The following is a 20,986-nucleotide window of genomic DNA, read 5'->3' as shown; positions in this document are numbered from 1 at the left end:
GTAGGATTCTACTTTCTCCAGTTTGAGAATAGATATAAGCGTGAATATGTAATACATGGAATAAAATTAATTGTAGAAAATCTTTTTCCAGCTATCTATTAGTTTCGCTCTACATCGTTCAACGTCAAAGCCGAAAGTGGTTGATTTCTTCTACTTTCGGTTTGAACAGATGGTTAAGTGAAGAGAGAGAGAGGTTATTCATAGTATGGTAAATAAGTTACCAAATCCGTTTCTCTGTATCGCTCATCATCTTTGCTCTATCTGTAATGATATAAAACTGCAAATTGTATTCAATTTTTACCACTACCGATTTTAGTACAGAGTTAAGAATGCATATTGTAGGTTGTAGAAAACTGCTTTTCACTATCTATTATCATTTTTGTTTTATAGTGATCACCATGAAAGCCATAAATCTTAGCAGAATTCTAGCGTTTAACCCTCTACTTCGTGGCTAACATTGATGGTGATTTATCAAATACGTGCCATTTGTGTCTCTCCGATGAACAGCAAACATATTGAGTAAACAAGTAATTATACTTAAAGACGTTTTGAGGAAATATTTCATTAGTGTTTTCTGTGAATGATTCACCGAGTTAAGGCATAAATGTATAAAACAATTGAGGGATGTTGTGTAAGGAACTATTACAATGTGAATGGTAACAAGAACACAATTTTTTATTGAATCTATAAACTTCATCTCAGAGAACAGAGTAAGAGAATAGACAAGAGGTAATCCAAGGTTGTTTATTGCACATATACAGTTATGTATTTCTGTGAGGATATTACTAGAAAAATTAAGTTAGGATATTTTATAATCTTGTGCTACTTTATCAGTTTGAAGTGAAAATCATCATAGTCAATTTCGGTATGCAAAGGCCAGTATTGGTATGAATTAACACCAACATAATTGATCTAAAATATATACTTATAGTAACCTACAAAGGAAACACATTGATTATTTAAGTATTTCTTACCAAGATCCAAGGTGAAATTGATTGGCTAAAGAAGGAACCATATGAAATTCGAGAGCTTGAAGATGGTGTTGGCACAAAGGAGGTGACGGGACTTCTTCCAGGAAAGAAGTATAACATTAGAATTGTTCTAATTAATGAAGATGGTAATTCCTATCAAAATGAGAATATACCAATATTAGAGGCATCCACAGAATGTCAAAGTAAGTGATTTATAATTTCAAATTGTATTCCAAAATAAGTTTTTTTCCTTTATATGTTATAAATATAGCATATAGAGTTAAGCGAGCTGAATGTCTTATGATTAATTTATGCACTTATTTGATATCATGTTTTGTAAGAACAGTTCCTCACTTACGCCAAAGTTTGTACGACGATAGCTATTATAATATGTATTGTCTCAAGTAAGATGATTATTAGTAACAAAGTCATTTGGAAAATGAAAACATTTGCAACTTAAAATATTTCCATTAAGAGGAAATTGTGAATATTAAGAATATTTCCATACTGACAGTGTTAATCAAAATTGATAAAATAATAATCTTCAGAAATAATGGGCAGGAAATTGTCTCCTATGTTGTCATTACCTACGCTTTGTTTCTGCCCACATTAGTAGAAAATATTTTGAAAATTACTCCTTGATCTTTATAGAATAATCTTTGTACTTTCATAGTGGCTGTGGGAAGATGTTTTTGAGAGTAAAATTTTAATTGGCCATGCCTCTGAACAGTAGTAGTTGCAAAAGTGACCTAAAATAGCAATGATTTCTTCAATATTATTGAACGTATACGACGGATGGGGTATCCTGTGCTGGATAACACCAACCAAAGAGTACGGGTTTCAAGCAAAAGAGAACACAAATGATGTAGACCGGGATTCAAACCAAGTATTAAAGATACTAACTCCACATCGTGTTTGTGGCACATCCCAGTTTTCTCAATTGTTAATTATGCTGATAGCTCCCTACATGGATGCTCACCATCATTAACGGGAGATCGCACTGTATCTGGTATTGGGAGCCTAAGCTCTCCTTGCTACGCGCTCTCATTTAACCTCGGATTAGTTATTTAAATGGTCTCGTACAGCCCTGGGGAGGAAGGTATCAAGGCTCACAGGATTTTAGAATAAACACTTAATGTTCTCGTTCGATAGTCAATGCCTAGTTTGCATTGCATTGTGCCTAATGATAGAACGAAATAAGAGATCACAGCATGTACATATTAATATTGTACCTTATTAATATATATTAATATAATTACCTTACTTTTTAAATATTCATGATCCTATTTGACACTAATATGAGTATAATTATTATAACATTGAAATAATTACAAATGCAACGGAAATAAATTGTACTGACAACACTTTTATTGAATCACTTGATTTTTTCACATTTTCTTCATAACACACCTTGGATTTACTTGAAGAAATATTATATATATATATATCTATATATATATATATATATATAATTCACAAATGGCCCATACATATAATACACGGACGGTTAGAACGCTCGTATTATTCAGAAAACGCGAATCGTTACGATTACGAAAGATTGTTCGCCATAATGTGTAAATACAATCACTTTTGGAGAAAGTACATATCTCTCATCACAATTAAAGATATTCTAAAGAATACTTTTTATTGTTGGATCTTAGAATGCTGCTACTCCGTTGGATCCTGGGTATGTATTGACGCAGAACAACCTAAGAATATCTATCAATCCGTGATTTGATTGTTACTACTATATTTTGATGTTCGAAATTTTTAGAAAGGAAACTGCACATACATCTTATAATATTCTCATTTTAGCACAGTTTCTCACAAGTTAAAGAATAGCTTTTACTAACTAACTTTAGAGATAAATACACTATTAAGTGGGATTAATATTACATTCGATTATGTTGTGCTAAGTCTTAATTCCCACTGCCCGCCAGACGCGAGCACTTCTCTCTTGGAGACAAAGATATACGGAGAGATACACTATTGAGCAAAATATTTTTCCGCTGGAATGTTTAGATCTTTCTGAAGAAACGACTTCTTATATATAATAATAGTGTATTAACTCTTGATGGTGTGATTAACACAATTATATATATATATATATATATATATATATATATATATATATATATATATATATATATATATATATATATATATATATATATATAGGTAGATAGATAGATGGATAGATAGATTGATAGATGTAGATATAGATATATGACGTAATGAATAGTGATAATTAATAATTAGTAATACCCATTTAAAAATGTAGTTGCACACTTTACGCTTCGAATTGTACGGCGGTGGGTGAGGTAACAATACACACAAATTCCAAGCCTAAAATGGTGAGATAAAAGGAGTCAAAGTTGTTGGGAGAGAAGAGGCACCTTTTGCGGAGTAAATACCATAGTTCTGCTCTTGTGAGAATTGCGACTGGTGGACTCTTGATACCATGACTTCTTTTATTTATACGAGGGTTACAGCAAATATAATATAAGGTTATCGTTATACGTATCATCATCATCACTTCCAACTCATATTAACGACTTCGATATATTTAAATAGTTGTAATTTATAATTTTTATAAACAGTACTGCTGATAAAGACTAATTTAAACATTAGCATTTACTTAAAGATATATATATATATATCTTGGGTGATCCTTATTTATATGGGGAAAAATAAATTTAGGAATTTTCTTGGACTCACCCCCTAAAATGGTTCCATATGGGACAAAATTAAGCCAGGAGAAAAATTAGATCCATTGAATAATTTTAAATGGTGCCCCAAACGAACTAAAATTTTGAATGCGTTTACAATACATAGTATATGGGGAAAAGCTAAAATAAACTCTTGTAATTTACAAACGGCTTAAGGGAATGGAAAGATATCTCGGATAATGGAAATAGAGGAAATGAACAACCTAATTTTGTATAGCATTATTATGGCGGCCATCTTGAAGTCCGCCATCTTGAATTCAGGTCAAAATTTTCAAATCGGAAGAGGGTCATGTTACATACAATTTTGAGGTGGCGTTTTCCCAGAAGCACAAATCTCGTATTATTTTCAAGCTACCAGTAATCTTGTAAGAGTTATTACGTGTGAAAAACGAAATGCTTCAATGTAATGTTATTTTATTGTAGTTATGGACCACAGATTTGTAAGAATTTTGGAAGTATTTTACATAAACTGGAAACAAACTGCTAGAGAAAGTTAAATCTTTGTTTCCCCGTGAACTACCAATAAGTTTTTCCATCAAGATGATTCATAGACCATTATGAGGAAAAAGAAAAAAATATAACATGGAAGAAATTGAAATATCCCTTATTTATGTAGTACTGTAGCTTTGGGGTAAGTTTTCAATAGGTTTTCAATCTTATATACTACACAGTTCACTTTTGTCACGTCTAGGAAAAGGTTATCTATGAGAATTCACAATGTGCAAAAGAAAGTGTTTCTGATACTCATTTTTCGTAAAAACGATCTTGTAATCTGTTAGTTTCACTCCCCTCTCTGCTGCATCGTTTATTACGGATATGAATTTAACTATTGTCTTTCCTTGAAGATAGTTCTTGTTATCTGACCATCAAATCGGATCACACTCAAGAAACCCTTTGGGTATTTTAAATCTCACGACAAAAAGTTGTTTGTTGTATCAAAATCACTGATTTCTCTTTTCGCAAGAATTTTTATGGTATTATCCTTGCGTCAAGCCTCTTTGCTGTTTCACGGTTTCTCCTTACAGTTTTAATTCTTTCAACCAATTTTTGTTTTTCCACTATGTTAGCTTCATCATCAAAAAACTCCAATGCTACGTATTCCTCCTTCAAGTACCAGAGATGCCGAGAAAATTTAGAAAGAGCCACTTCAGATAATTCATTATCTATTTGCATATAACTGTAGAAAGCTTTCAAAAATTGCAGGTCTTGTAATGATGAATGGGATACTTGATGACATTTAAATCAAGCTTGGACATATAGTCGTATCAGAAAAATTCATGCTCTCCGAAGACCCGTTTCTATTTGCTTAAACGAAAATGTTGGCGAAAGAGAAATATTTTTAAACAGTATATTGCTTTTCCCATCTACCTTGCATGGTGAATTGCTCCAGGCAAACGAAAGAAAACTTTTCGAGGAGGTATGCCATCCAAGAATGTCAGTTATAAAAATTTACTGTAATCTTCTCTGCGGTGTCCTGCTTCTACAAGTTTGATAGCAAAATTCAATACTTCATTTCTTACATCTGAAATGTTGTTTCTTACGTCATTATCATCATCAATTCTGGAATAAAGTTCGTACAATCTATTTTAGACCAATCCTTCTGAAAATGCTTAAATATGGGAACGTCCGGTCCAGATGCAAACGAAACACAACACTTGTCAAATACACATTTTAAAACCAATTCATAAATGTAGTGTCTACAAGGAAGGTATAGAAGATCATTTTGGAGCATCTGCTCTAGCAGAATGAAAGCACCGTTCACATGACACATATTGCAAGGAATAGTGTGACAACAACCTGCCTGCACGAACTTTACCAAGTTCCATTCTTCAAACTAATGAACTGTAGTAGAAATAATATGTTCGTTCTCCTCTTCATGATGACAAACTGAGAACCCAAATTAGGCTCTCATGAGCATCTCCTGTAATAAATATTGATAACCCGTCGATAGTCTCTCTACCAGTCAAATTCGGCAGTAGTTTTCCGTCTCATTGCACAACTAACGCACTTGATGCACTCCGAAATTGTTTTTGTGGTCTTATGCAACTTCGCTACGGATTTTCTCTCAGCATCGATGCATATTTATTACTAGTTCCTTTACATTATGGCCTAATGTTTCTGCCGTCGCTGTCAGAATATGTATTCTCGTTCTATCAGTGGACTTGTATCGATCAAGAGCAGCAACCTGCCTTGAAGTTTTAAAATTAGTTTTTCCCCTTTTACATCTCTTGCAGGGTCCGGGCGCACACAGGAACATATTTACATTTTATCTTACATACTCAACTGGGTTTTACTATTCATTTCTTGAAATGCTTACCTCCGTGTATTTTGGTGTAAAATTCATACAAATCATTTTCAGAAGTGCATTTTCCTTTTGCGTTCCTCTTTCTAATGAAGCCGCGCATATCCCTCTTGTTTTTTTCGAGCCAAACTCATGTCTTTGCATTTAGTTGTGTAAGGGTTATTACTTGTGAAAAAGAGAAATATTTTCACAGGTAGTAATTCTTAGACGACTAAGGCTATCTTTAAAATAGTGCCAGATTTGTGTTTCGGGTGAAATGCCACCTCGAAAAGATATGTCAAATGACCCTCTTCCTATTTGAAAATTTTGATCTGAATCCAAGATGGCGGACTTCAAGATGGCCGCTGTGACAATACTATAAAACATTAGATGAGTTTCTTCCTCTAGTTCCATTATTCAGGGTATTTTTGCATTCCCTTAAGCAGTTTCTAAATTACAAGATTTTATTCCAGATTCTTCCCATATATTATGTACTGTAATCGGATTCAAAATTTTAGGTCGCTTGGGGCACCATTTAATATTATTCAATGAAGTTGATTTTTCTCCTGGCTTAATTTTGTCCCATATGGAACCATTTTAGGGGGTGAGTCCAAAGAAAGTAGGAAATCAAAAATTAAGGACCACTCTAATATATATATATATATATATATATATATATATATATAATGATCTAATGTGAATAGCCGGAATCATTATTATATAATCGTAATTCATAAAGATCTGCATGCCTTTTTCCTAGCGAACATCAGGTCAAATGTTCAGTTAACTATTGGAGGATGATGAAAAACTCTCCAAACAACTATGTCTCAGCGTCGGAATCAACAGCATAAGGAGACTAATATATAGATGATGTAGTCAACGAGACTGTTGTAAATCCAATAAGCATTGATATTTAACAAAGGGATAGGCGACAGTTGTAAGACATAAGCACTGAATACATATGCACACATAATGAAAATTTAAAACTCAAATGGAAGACAAGGGTCAAGACCTGACATTCCATGCAAAGCAAAACGTCTAGCTAAAGATATTCCTTTCCCATGATTACTTGATCCATAAAAGCTATACATTTTTCTGGTGAACGGAAGAATTGCTCGACATTTTATAATTGAGCTTATTCTTCCCACACAGACTTAGTCTCACTATCCTCAATAGAGCTCCGCTTGCTAATCTCAATGAAACTTCCAGTAACTCACACTATAATTTACTCGTGCTCGGGTTTTTCTCAATGAGATACCATTTACGAAGTACTCGGTCTTGCTATCCTCAGTGAGGCTCGCACTCAGACGAGCTAGCCACACATGGTCAAGCTCTTTCGGACTCGGACTATGATTTGTTAGAAACTTATAGGATTAGTGGTTACACAGGTTCACGGTCATTTATTGAGCTTAAAGTTCATTCAGCGCATAAACCGAATTAGCTAATCTGGACATTCGTGCTCGGAACTAACATCGGGTATAGTTGAGCGACCTAATTAGATATTTTAAGGACATTACACAATTGATATGACATTAAATAACAACAGGAAAATGCTTGGAACATAGTGAATGAAATACTGAAAAGGTCATTGTATTCCCAACCAATAGAACTGTAATAAATAAAAAAGGTAGTTAGAAAAACGAGAATTCAGACTAGATTGCAGTTTGACAGCAGGAATATTATTTGAAGGATGGGTGGTTAATACATAATATTAATCTTTTATGGTAAATTCTTCTGAAGCACAAATAGTCAAATACCCTCGTCATGGAAGCATTTTCATTGCCTATAAAAGGTAGTTTAAATTAGTACTTTTGTCGACATTGTCAGTAAAGGAATTACAGTTGATTTACTTCATATGGTTTAGCAAATGTATCAATAGTGTCAAAAGTCTTACGTTAACGAGAAAAATAAGCTTAAGCTCTAAATGCCAAAACTTTAAACTACGTTCAGGTATATTAGTTCATAAATAGTACATACTAAACATATCAAACAAGATTACCCTGAAACGAATACACTATCGAAATCACCCTTACAACATGATGCACTTATATAAAAACATTTTAGAAATAATTAGCCAAGAACTAGCAAGCCCGAAACTATTATGTTATAACCATAAAAGTATAAAAATATGTCGGACAGATTTCTTCGGGCTATGGTATCAACAACATAAAATATATATATAATTAACCTAACAAGGCGGATTGAGGCACAGTATACCTCAGCTAGTTCTTTCCGTAATCTTCTGAAATACATTATTAACTATACCGTTCTGAGACTTCGTACAGTTTTCAAACAGAATAAATATCCCCATAAGGTCAAATAATTTTTCTTTCATGAAGCTGAGACTGTGTAAATGTCCTAATAAAGCTACAAGTACGGTATCCCCGTACACGTCTACTTCAGTCTGTGTTTCAAATAGCATTTGCTTTATTTTTAACTTGAAAGAAAGATTTTATCTGTGATATTAAGATTTTATAGCATCAATGTTTGAGGTCTATTTAATTTTGAATTGTTGTTCCGTTTCTTAAGTATGTGAGCTTTTATAGAGTAATACCTAGGTAACGTATGAGAAAGAACAAGGTATCATTCAAAGACTTGCTAATGACGCTGTTGATTATGAGAAACCTGGACGTTTTTGTTGGTACTAGCTTTTGACCAAGGAGGCTGACAAAAAAAAAAAAAAACAAATATGAGACTACAACACGACGAAAGAGGAAACATTTCGCAGTAAAAAAATGTTAGTCTAACGTAAAAACTGTTTGTAATATATCACTGGAAAAGCAGAGAAAAGAGAATTCCTTCTTATATAATTGTTCGTATTAATTTATTATCTTACTTGAAACATCTCGTATATTACATTGTAGTTCTTTCATAAAAGGCCTATGTTTTCTTTTTTACATAGTTATGTAAGAAGTATAGTAAAAAGACCATATCATATATGTGTTTCATTTCTTACAATTGTTATTATCAATATCACTGTTAGTACTGTTACTGATATAACAACTACCTTTATTAATACAGTAATAGTAACAATTTATATTTTGGAAAATAGAGTTTAGGTTTCTAAAAAGTAGTATAAAATTAACAGTAAATTTGAAAATAGTTTCGACACGTTTACATTCCAAAAATTAACCTTTAAAAATCATATTCAGGTACGATCTAGCCTACTTTCAAAACTCATCAGCACATGAAGAATAAATAATTATCTCATTTTTGTATTTTTGACGTGTTAACATTTTGTTTCGTATTTATATATGATCTATATAAGCGATGACCCAAACGGTGAAAACATGAAAAAGCAACATACTGTATTTAAATCTTGGCTTTTGTAAGAGAAGGCATTAATATGTTGACGTTTGTATAGGATTAACTCAACGGAAAATGATTTAATCAGTATTCTTGAAGAATATCTGACCAATATTTTCATTAGTAAGTCAGAAATACAAAATACTTAATGAGGATATTTGATACCACCCCGCTCCCAATTACATAACTATATATGTAATTAATGCTATTCAAAAATTAGTTTTGAATATCTTATTGTCAGCTGATTCAGATCTACTTTTGTGATCCTGATTATATAAATTTTACTTATGATTATTTTTCAGTACCACAACCTGACTTTCACTTCACTTTCAAAAACATTACAGGAAGAAGTTTTCAAGTATCATGGGAGGTAAGATTGAATTCTTTAATGTATATCTGATTTGCACTTACTATTAAAAAATTCATTTTGTATATACAAGAAAAGTGCTTTTTGAATGTGTGGTTACCTATACGATATTAATGAAGATTTTCAAATTAAATAAAAAATATAATAATTTTTTACTAACATTCTTATAAATATGAATGCATATTATAAAATTAAATTTATAGTGTGTGTAATCAGAAGAAAATCTAATAAAGTGATTTTTCATATACTAGTATATATATGAAGTAATTGTCGAAAAGGTAATATATCTTATTAAGACTAACAGAACAATATTTAAATAGGACTAACATTTTATTGGGGACTCCATACAAGACATAGCTTGTTTATTTCCTCCCATAATGACCATTAAAGTGTAAATACTTTTAGTGTCTTAACAACACTTTCAAAAACTTTGTTGACATAATGACTTCTTTCGTGAGCTCAGCCGGGTCTTCGGGAAATCTGGGCAACGGTATTGAATTTTTTGTCACTTTGGCTCACTAGCAACGTAGGAAATGCCTCTTTCATTACCTGTTACTATGTTCAATAACGCTTCAGGAAACATCATAACTAATGCTGGAACGATAAAATGACCATTGAATCCTATTAACTCATACACACATTATTCAAGATCTTTAAGCCGAACACGAGGACTATCGCTCCTTTGGTTGCCTTGTGCATTTTAATGATATTTTGTACAATGAATGTTCTTTCCCTTAACTCAATATTGCTCACTCATTGATAACGTATAATTTCAACAAATTTCTCCACCATTATTTACTCTCGTGTGGAGAAAGTGCATGAGGAACTAATACTTGATTTCAGTGGACTTTATATTACTGTAGCAATTGCCATTCACTGTGTCAATCATACGTGCATAACTATACACTGACAACTTCATGTGTGCTACATATAATGGATGTTAATGTATGCTGCTGGGTGCGCAAGAAATCGTTAGTGTACTTTTACACTTTACTTTCTAAGAAATCCCCTCTTCTCTGACATATGCCTCATACATATTGTAACACTGGTCAACAAAAATTTTGTCTCAGAGCTGAAATTAACTAACTTTGATGTAGTTTCGCATGATAAAGCTGAATCCGTACTCAAACTATGTCCATCTTCCACGTTTTGTCAGACTCAATATACAGGGTGACTGGTAATTTGGTGAATTCCTTGTAATGGGATATTCTACAAATATTGTGAAACATTTTCACCTATATGAATCGAGAGTTGCAAATGAATAGTTTCTAAGTAATTTCCACATGTATGATTTCTTTGAAATTTGCCTGCTAACGAGACTTACACGAGTAAATTTCACCATGAAGCACTTCTACATATCGTACAGCGATGCAATTTTACATGTGTGATTCCGCATACCTATGAAGGTCATGTGTTAATATACAGCTCGTACCTCTGCACCGTTGCTGTGTTATACGTCCGATAGTCGTCCAAAATCCATTGGTGCACCTCAGAAAGCAGCGTGGCAACATGGCAGAAGTAATTTCTCCTAAGAACTGACTACATGGTTGGGAAAATGTATATTGAAGATGGTATGCAGTCAAGAGAAAACGAGCACTATGACGGATTTCATACCCAGTGCCATGCATCTGTCTCTCGAACATTCGAGCAGTGAACGGTGCGTTGCTCTCCAAGAGGCAGACACCTTTCGTCAGCATACCACTGTCTGGGATTTAACAGAATCTCGCAGCGCACCCAGCAGTGAGAAATAGTATATTTAGATAATAGCTCGTTACTCGATACGGGCTTCTCAACTGTGAATACCCGTCACATTTGAGAAACAATATATATATATATATATATATATATATATATATATATATATATATATATATATATATATATATATATATATATATATATATATATATATAATGTATGCGTGTTGCGAGTAATCCTAAAGACAACCATATGTTCAGCTTAAATATGGATACCATACAACTTTCCTAGAAATTAGGCCAATAGCAAAAACCATAAATAAGTAAAGGTTTTAGTATTAGCTTCGTTAAATAATAAGTTAATTATTTAGTAATCTCATCTTTATAACAAAAATCAATCGAATTTACAACTTCCTTACAAGTCATTAAACTCGCTGCTACTAATTTGACACATTAAATCAAATGCAACTGAATTTAATATTAGTCTCAATAAATCTCAAGTTAATCACGTACCACAACGACCTGAAATATATTGTATAATTTCACCGAATTCTCAACATACTGTATATATCGAATATAGGAAGTTATAAGTATGGTTAATACAAATTGTCTATATCCCATTTAATCACAGAGTTAAGTCTCCATTTGAACATATATGAAGCCGATTTAAATTTAAGAAAATTACCAAACAATTCACCAGAATATTAAATAATTAACAATCCACACTTTAGAATATCGAATCGAATTCACTTGTTATGTACACACAATTCTATCATAGAATAAATTAGCAATTTGCGATAGATAGGTTTTACCGAGTATATTTCCAGCATACATCTAATCAGGATAACTCAATTGCTGGGTGAAGTAACAGCCTCGCCACTAAAGGCAAATTTGGACAAACGAAACTATTTTATCGAAGACTCAAAATAGAAAAAAATATATAAAATAATGTTACACTCTTTTATTTATTTATTTATTTATTTGCGTAAGTAAGTTACAGAGTGACATGTTACACACTCGTCCTAGCCAGGAAAAATAAAAATAATGATGATTGTTTTTATTTTTGAATTATAAATTATTTTGAAATCTTGTCCAGCCGGAAGTTAATTTAACCCTCTACTAATAACATTCCACTCAAGATTGATGCCAACTAAACAAATTTAAACTAAAATAAAAAAAATCCCCCAAATAAAACATTCACTATCACTCATCCTTCTCACTCACCCGATCTAATATCATGATTAGTAGGTCTAAAGTCTGTAGTCCATATCCAAAATAAATTATAAATTTGCAATCTCTTATATTGCAAGCGTGGATACAAGGATAACTTAAATTTCAATTTAGCTACCTCGCTGCTGAACGGGACGCTAAACTCAAATCACCTCACCTCACCTCAATTTAGCTATACTTTACTAATAGGATATATTTTTCCTCTTAAATAAATAATATATAACAGTTGTAACACTTACAGTTTGACAATTCTTTTAGTGATACCTATGCGGGAATGAACTCCGTCCAGCAGATCTATTCTTCTATAGAGCAAGGTTTACATAAAGAAGTGAAGTCCAACCGATCACAATATTAAACATACATATACGGACGAGCTACAATACCAGGTCTGGAAAGAACAAACAATACATTAATATTCACGTTTGATAAATACAAACATAAAATTTAAGCGTGTCCATTTTACATATATGTATATTAATAAATTGGAATTTCTGATTGACTAGAGTGACGATAGTTCGGTTGGAAAAATATGATTTATAGCAAAAATATAAATTTAACCTTAAATACACTTTAAACCATGGATTGAAATCAAGATCTTTTTACTTCTTAATTACTTACTGAATAATTATTTACATGTTGGTCTCGTCTCTCCTTGTAAGGTTTCGTCAGCGCAACATGTGTCTTACGAATGTCACTCTCATTGCTTAGAGATTTTACTTGAATACTATTTCAGTTCAAAAACCGCAAGATCTGAATGGTGCCTCCCAGCGATACATTAATGATTTGTTAAGCTTTCCAGCTACAGAGGATTTCTACTGGGATTTAATAAGAATTTTATCTCGAACTTCATAGGTGACAGGATTTCTACGCTGGTCAAATATTTGCTTACTCCATCTCCAAGCCTTTGCCATGTTACTAATGAGCTGGCCAAAATATTGGGATCACGCTTACGCAAGTTTAGTTCATCTATTTTCCATTTAATGTCCATTGGATCACAAACATTATAAGCTAATGTTAATTCCATTGGTGAACATTTTAATTCCTCATGTTCTTCACAATTTATAGAAAATTCTAATTCAGATATTCTTTCTTCCCAACGGCTTTGCTTATCATGGAAATATATTTTCAGGGCATCCTGTGCCAAACGCCAGCACCTTTCAGAATTATTTGAGGCACTGTGATAAGGACTAATTCTTATGTCCATAATACCCTGGCTATATAAGAAATCCTTAAAAACTTTAGACAAAAATACACTGTGGTTGTCCCTTGATAAGCAATGTGGGAATGTAAATATTATTCATGATATTTTAATGTCACATCCTTTTTAGTGTACCAACTCATATGGTGTTTAATAATAACGGACCCAGTGATGAGGTCTTGCTGTTTTGAATTCTTGTGTTTAGTGATTGGTAGTTGCAAATCTCTTTCATTACATTCTTGTATGAATATTTACTTGCATATTTGACATGTCACCATGATATATGATGCCATATCTTTACTATTGTAGCAACTCATATTGGGTTTCTAATAATATGCCCACATAGCATACGGATGTCCACGGGACATACAAGACTCATCCGCAATGAGCAACGGGACATCCCGAGATCATCTGTTTGTTTCCGGCACATCCATAGGACCTACCCGGGATATCGAGGTGTCCGCTAATATACCGGAAAACTGGATATGAAACATTACTCCAAACGGATGTCCACTCCTAAATCGTCGGATAGTGTGGTTCTAGGTGTGTTCGGCGTGGGATTTCCTTGGGATATCCTGTCCCATCCGGGACGTCCCATGGATATCCGACGTGGAAATCCTTTAGGAAGTCCGATTCAGGATGTCCATGGGATGTCTACTCATTGTCCCAATAATTCCGGGAACTATATGGGATAATTAGAATCAAAATGGGACGTCCTATGGACGTCGTGTGCTATGTGGGTGCGGACCCAGTGATGAGGACTAGCAGTCAGTAAGCGTTTTAAAATCTTGTGATTGGTACAGTTCTTTGTTTTTATATAAAAATATTTAGTTGCATATTATTGAAGTCACCCTGTTTGATGTCATATCCTTTTTACTGTATCAACTCCTTAACTGCATTTCAAGAAAAATTAGTAAATAGTATTTATTTTGTTTTAATTTCTGTATTAATAAATGGGAAAAATCATGATCACAAAGAGTTAAGTCATATTTGCCAGAAATAATAACAAGATAATTTAAATTTACGAATGAGCAAAATAGTATATGTCGAATTTAACATTAAATATAACGTTATGCTTAAAAGTAAATATAATTACTAAATTCAGCTCCGTTTTACCAGTAATACATCTTAAAAGTGGAAAAAGGGCTCTCTTGTAAAATCCCTTTGACTTTGACTTACCCTTCTTTTCCCGCGGATGAGTCAATTTTGAAAATAAGCATATAAAGGTAGTATGGGACTATAATATGTAATGTTTTTATAAGAATGATCCTATCGCCTTGTCAGAGGACTTCGATTCTTTTCGTGATGCAAAAATAGTTTGTAATCTTTTTAAAGGCAAAAACAGAATTTCGTTTCAATCTATTTACTTTCACAAAAAATATTTTGTTGAAAGTTTTCGATTGAAATTTTTCCTTTAAATTTTTAAAATTTCTGGAACATAATGTTTTCAAAAATAATTTATTGTTTGGAAAATTATATTTCTGAAATTTTGGTACTGATACGTTTGTAACGAAAAATTTATTTTTTAAATTTTCTGGTTAAGGATTTTAACCATTTTTTTTTTCAATTTCAGAAGTTCCCAGAATCAGAAATTTGAAATTTCCAAACGAAGTCTGAGATTTCAGAAAATTCTACTTCTGAAATTTTAATGCAGATGGAAATTTTCTACAGATAAACTGGGCTTCAAAAACATAAATTCTATTTGAATTTCAGTACATGTAAAATTATTACCGGTAAAATGAATGTTAGTACATGTAAAATTATTACTGGTAAAATGTAAATAATGAGCTGAATTTGAAGATGAATGTGAAATGTGAAATGAAGTATCTATTTCTTCCATACACATATAATTTACTCAAATATTTTTCTTTGATGCTATTGTACACTCATGTCCAAAACGATTGTCGCATATCTATAACTGTCTTCTTGTAAAAATATAATTTGATAATGATTTTGCTGGTTACTTTTAATATTGATACTATGTGTATAATCGGGAAATTTATATTTGTGGTAAATTTCATAGGAAAAGAATTATAAATACGAAAATTGGAATGAGTAAACCAAAAATGTTGCTAAATGGACAAAAAACATTTATTTTCGTTTATTGTTCTTATTTACTGCTCTTTTGACATGAAATTTGCCACATACACGTCTTTGCCAAATAAACACATACTAACATTACAAGAAGTACCGGGCGAATTCGTTATCAAATTATATTCTTACAAAAACATATTTATAGATATGCAACAATAATTTTGGACGTGAGAGTACATTAAGTTTGAAATGTTGGAATTGAGTTGATTCTTATTCTTCGTAGGTGTGGAGTGGTAGATGTGTGCCTGTGATTCCTCGTTTGACTATACAGGAAACAAATTATTTAAAAAAAAGCGAATTAAAATATTGGCATACGTTGTAATTCTCTTCTTTGTTTTTCTGAAAAAATAAAAAAATAAAAAAATAATGAATATTTAGGAAGTACGTGAATAAACTTACACACACACACGCACACACACACATACACATTGTCAGAGATTACACATCCACCACATTATCAGCAGCCACATGACAAAACTTACACGCAAAATTAATTACCACAGATCAGCACCACTAATTATGGTTATTTTAAGAAGAACGAGGGAAAAAGAACTCGTCAGCCAACCATCTCAACTATGACTATAGTGCTGATAACATTACACCTCTTTCAAATGTTACATAAGACAGATGCAAATGCAGAAGCACACACATGTATCTTCTACTTCTTATAACAAGTGAAGAGTAATCGTAAAAGGAATTAACATAAGAAAAAAATATAATAAATCGTTTCATGTGTGACTCAACGTAATACACTAAATTTTATTCAATATAGTACAATATGTATTTAGGTATCTTAGGATTCAAGTATAAACCTTCCGAACATCATGTTTGTCACATCGGCGAAAATAAATAATGAGTTTCAAATTTCAAGTATCGACGAAATCCCAATAGAATGGAGCATTCTTGTACAGCAGCAACTGTATATGTCGACTACATGAAGAAATAGGAAAACATCGGCAATAATTAGGAAGTATATATTAAATATTACAAGATAAGTTCAAATGTATGAAAGAAAGCAAATTGTTTTCCGGAAATAACTTACCAACTAACTAACTCTATGGCCTATGGAACCCGGAGGTTCAGTGCCGCGTTCACAAAAGCTCTCCACTGACTTCTATTCTTAGCTAATTTCATCCAGTTTCTACTTTGTATTCCTATCTCTGCGAGATCCATCTTAATATTATTCTCCCATCTGCGCCTAGGTCTTCCTAATGGTCGTTTTCCTATGGGTCTACCAGTCAAGACTTTGAAAGCGTTTCTACTTTCTTCCATTCTAGCTACATGACCTGCCCACCTAAGCCTCCTAGACTTGACGACCCTAACAATGTTGGGTAAACCGTATAAACTATGTAGTTCCTCGTTATGAAGTTTCCGCCATTCCCCATTATCGTTCCTCTTGGGTCCGAATATTCTTCTCAGGATCCCGTTCTCAAATACTTTCAGTCTATGTTCTTCCCTCAGAGTAAGCGACCATGTTTCGCAACCATACAGAACAACAGGCATGATTATCGTTTTATATACTTTAAGCTTCAAATTCCTCGACAGAATTCGCGACGACAAAAGATGTTGAACCGAATAGTAACACGAATTCCCTGCTTTTAGTCGGCATTTAATTTCATCGTGAATATGATTTTCGTCTGTTAATATTGATCCTAAATATTTGAAAGTATCGACTTTATCAAAAGTATTATTTAATATTTTAAAGCCTCCACAATTTGCCGTATTACGGTCCCGACGCACTTCCATGTATTTAGTTTTCTCTGCATTTACTTCTAAACCCATGTCCCTGCAAGTGTTTAATAAGATCTCTGCATTTATTTCTACTGTTCTGCTATCATCCCCTATTAAATTTACATCATCAGCATATGCCATAACCTGGTGAATGCCGTTCAACTGTAGGCCCTGGTTGCTATCTTTGATTTTCCTTATGGCGTATTCCAGCACAAAGTTAAATAATAATGGCGACAACGCATCTCCTTGTTTCAGGATATTTTCGACGTGGAAGCTCGTGGACAAAAATTTTCCTACCCGGACTTTACTTTGGGATTCACTTAAACATATCTTAATTAATCTAGTTAGCTTTCTCGGTATTCCAAGTTCTGTAAGAACGTTGTATAATGTTTCTCTCCTAACCGAGTCGTAAGCCTTTCTAAAATCAATAAATAGTAAATAGTAAATAGTATTGTATTCCCACTTCTTTTCGAGTATTTGGCGAATGGTAAATATTTGGTCGATAGTTGATCGATTTCGTCTAAATCCGCACTGATAATCTCCAATAATTTCATCTGCGTATGGGGTCAATCTTGCTAAAAGAATATTTGAAAGGATTTTATAGGATGTTGACAGAAGAGAAATGCCTCGATAATTATTACAGTCAGTTTTGTCGCCTTTCTTGCGAATTGGAATAATGATTGACTCTTTCCACTCTTGTGGCAGTTCTTCCTTGTTCCAGATAAGGAGAATGAGTTTGTGTATCTTGTTCCACAATTTTTCGCCTCCAGCTAAAATTAACTCAGCCGGAATTTCATCTACACCCGGAGATTTGTGTTTCTTTAATTTCTTTATAGCGGCTTCTACTTCTATTCGATTTGGTTCTATAATATACGGTTCTGCGTTGTGTATCTCCTTTTCTCCACGCACATTAGTTTTTGGCTGCGTGTTCAGGAAATCGTCAAAGAAATCTTTCCATCTATTTAAGAGGCTATCCGTATCAGTGAGAACTGTTCCGTCAGATTTCTTTAATATATAAGCACGAGGTTGATAGCCTTTCTTAAATTCGCTGATCCCCTTATACATGTCCCGAATATTTTTATTTTTACTATTATCTTCAAGTTCCTTAATTTTAGCTTTCAAAAAATCCCGTTTCTTTGTTCTAAAAGTTATGGAAGTTTCCCGCCTGATATCTGCGAAATTTTGTGTAGTTATTTCATTCGGATTTTGTAGCCACCGTAATTTTTGCCTGTTTTCTCTTCTCTGCTAGTTTAATGCATTCTTGGTCGAACCATGGTTTGTTCCTACGTATTTCCGCGTGTCCCAATTTTTCTATTGCTGAACTTTTAATGCTATCTCTAATTTCAATCCAAGTATCCTCAACAGTAGTGCACTCCGAGTCTTGTAAAACCGAGAATCTATTCAAAACTTCAATCTGGTATTCCTCTCTTACCTGGCTCTCTTCTAATTTCTGTAAATTAAATCTCTCCATTTTCGGACATTGAGTATTACCTTTATTCAACGATAATCTCTCCCGTATTATCTCTGCTACCAGGTAGTGATCAGTGTCACAATCAGCCCCTCTAAACGACCGGACGTCAATTATGCTAGATTGTCTTCTTCTATCTACTAAAACGTGATCAATTTGATTATGTGTTTTTCCGTCTGGTGATGTCCAAGTGTATTTATGAACGTCGCGGTGTGGGAATTTTGTACTCTTCACAATTAGGTTTTTGGATGTTGGAAAGTTCACAAGTCTAACACCGTTGTTATTACTTTCCTTCAATATCAATTCAATGTTCTCATAAGCACTACTAACTCTATATATTTTGAAAAACTTGAATACAATTTTTCCACTCAAAACACTAATCGTATAAAATACACTTATCTTTTCCAATACTCCTCGGTATTCGATCTTTTGGTGTAAGTAGGATTTATAAAGACGTAACTTCAAACCAAGCAACCCCATTACAAAAATGAAGTACTAGTTCTTATATCATTTGACTGCTTCCCCTTACAATTATCTTGGTAGACATTGAGAACGATTATGACGGTATCCTTCCGTATTACGCTACGTGTACACATTAGTACTAGCGGGCACCATCAATGACGCCACTAGTAACTAGTACACAAGAACTGATTGAATCTCCTTTTTTTGAAATTTTAAATAATGTATCTCATTACACCTTATTAACAACAAATTCTACTGTTTCAAGAAACGACCAGATATGAGCAACATCGAACTCTCTGAGCGACGTATCGGGAATGATTCAACTTAATCCTCCTAAAATTTGACGACTTTTTGTAATAATTACTGTATAGATTTGTGTTCCTTTCTAACACAGAAGTTATATATGATGTTTAGGTATAGAAAAACTAATACAGATAAAGTATCACAGAAATTGTACTAGGACTTCTGAAAAGCTACCACCATAAATCGAATCCAGGAAACCGCCATTGTGTTATTATCGAGCGCCCTTCCCTTACACTAACAAGTATAGTAATAATATAAAGAAGCATTACATTTTGGAAGCAATCTAAGGTCCTATACGTATCTATCTAATTGCTAGATGATCTTGACCATATTAAGGATAAAGAATTGAGACAAATAAAAAACCTTCCAAAACTAATTTTTTGACAATAATTTTACTCATGAAACGCAAAAAAAAAAAAAAAAGCCGACCAAACTTGCTTGTACCTTTCAATTGCAAGTTTCAAATTTTAGGGGTGGATATACACACTCATCCTAAAATTTGAGCGGGTATGTGTTAATTTACCCATCTCGTACGAAGGACAATGAAAGATTCTATACTCAACTTTATAACAATATTACGTAATAACCTATTATTAAATAGGACCCATGAGATCACAACATTCCAAATAAATATATGCGCAACTTTTCCCGCGAAAGGGAATGAGATGAAAAGCTCAAATTTAACTACGTACTATATACTATAGTCCTATAATACCAGAAGATATTAAAAAAATTTCAAATTTCAAAAAAATCAGTGTGAGGCTGTACACTCCCGAAATTCTAGAATATGCTTTAATGTAACTGTGTCCTATGAAATAAAAAGAACTCCTGTTCCATTCATCCATATAACCATGTAACGAAATATACCTTCATTAAAGATTATCCATATTGACAAACAGATTCAGAATTTAAATTTCTGGGATTTTTTCCATGAAAAGGAATAAGATGAATCAGTCAAACATGCTAAGGTGCATAATGGTTTTAAGCTATTATATCAAATTTTAGAATTTGACAATTTTCAAAGTTCAAGGGTGGCCGTATATATACCATCAAGAAATTTTAGGTGTGTACATTAATGTTTCTCTGTCCTATGAAGACTATGGGCATCTATATCATTCATAACGTGATAAAATATCACATAATCCAAAA

The 20,986-nt window shown here is 33.0% G+C and overlaps 1 protein-coding gene across 1 annotated transcript in view; it reads left to right on the top strand.

Moving 5' to 3' along the window:
* The window catches only part of LOC145673393 (uncharacterized), a 475,904-nt gene that overhangs the window by 397,713 nt on the left and 57,205 nt on the right, over positions 1-20,986 (top strand). Inside the window, exons 17-18 of the mRNA XM_081743051.1 lie at positions 979-1,174; positions 9,590-9,657. Of these exons, the coding sequence (XP_081599177.1) occupies positions 979-1,174; positions 9,590-9,657 (264 nt within the window). The remainder of the gene's footprint in view (positions 1-978; positions 1,175-9,589; positions 9,658-20,986) is intronic.

This window comes from Thermobia domestica, chromosome 16 (assembly GCF_964235325.1).
Source record: "Thermobia domestica chromosome 16, izTheDome1.hap1.1, whole genome shotgun sequence".
NCBI classification, from domain to species: Eukaryota; Metazoa; Arthropoda; class Insecta; order Zygentoma; family Lepismatidae; genus Thermobia; species Thermobia domestica.
This window is presented reverse-complemented; position numbering and strand designations above follow the sequence as displayed.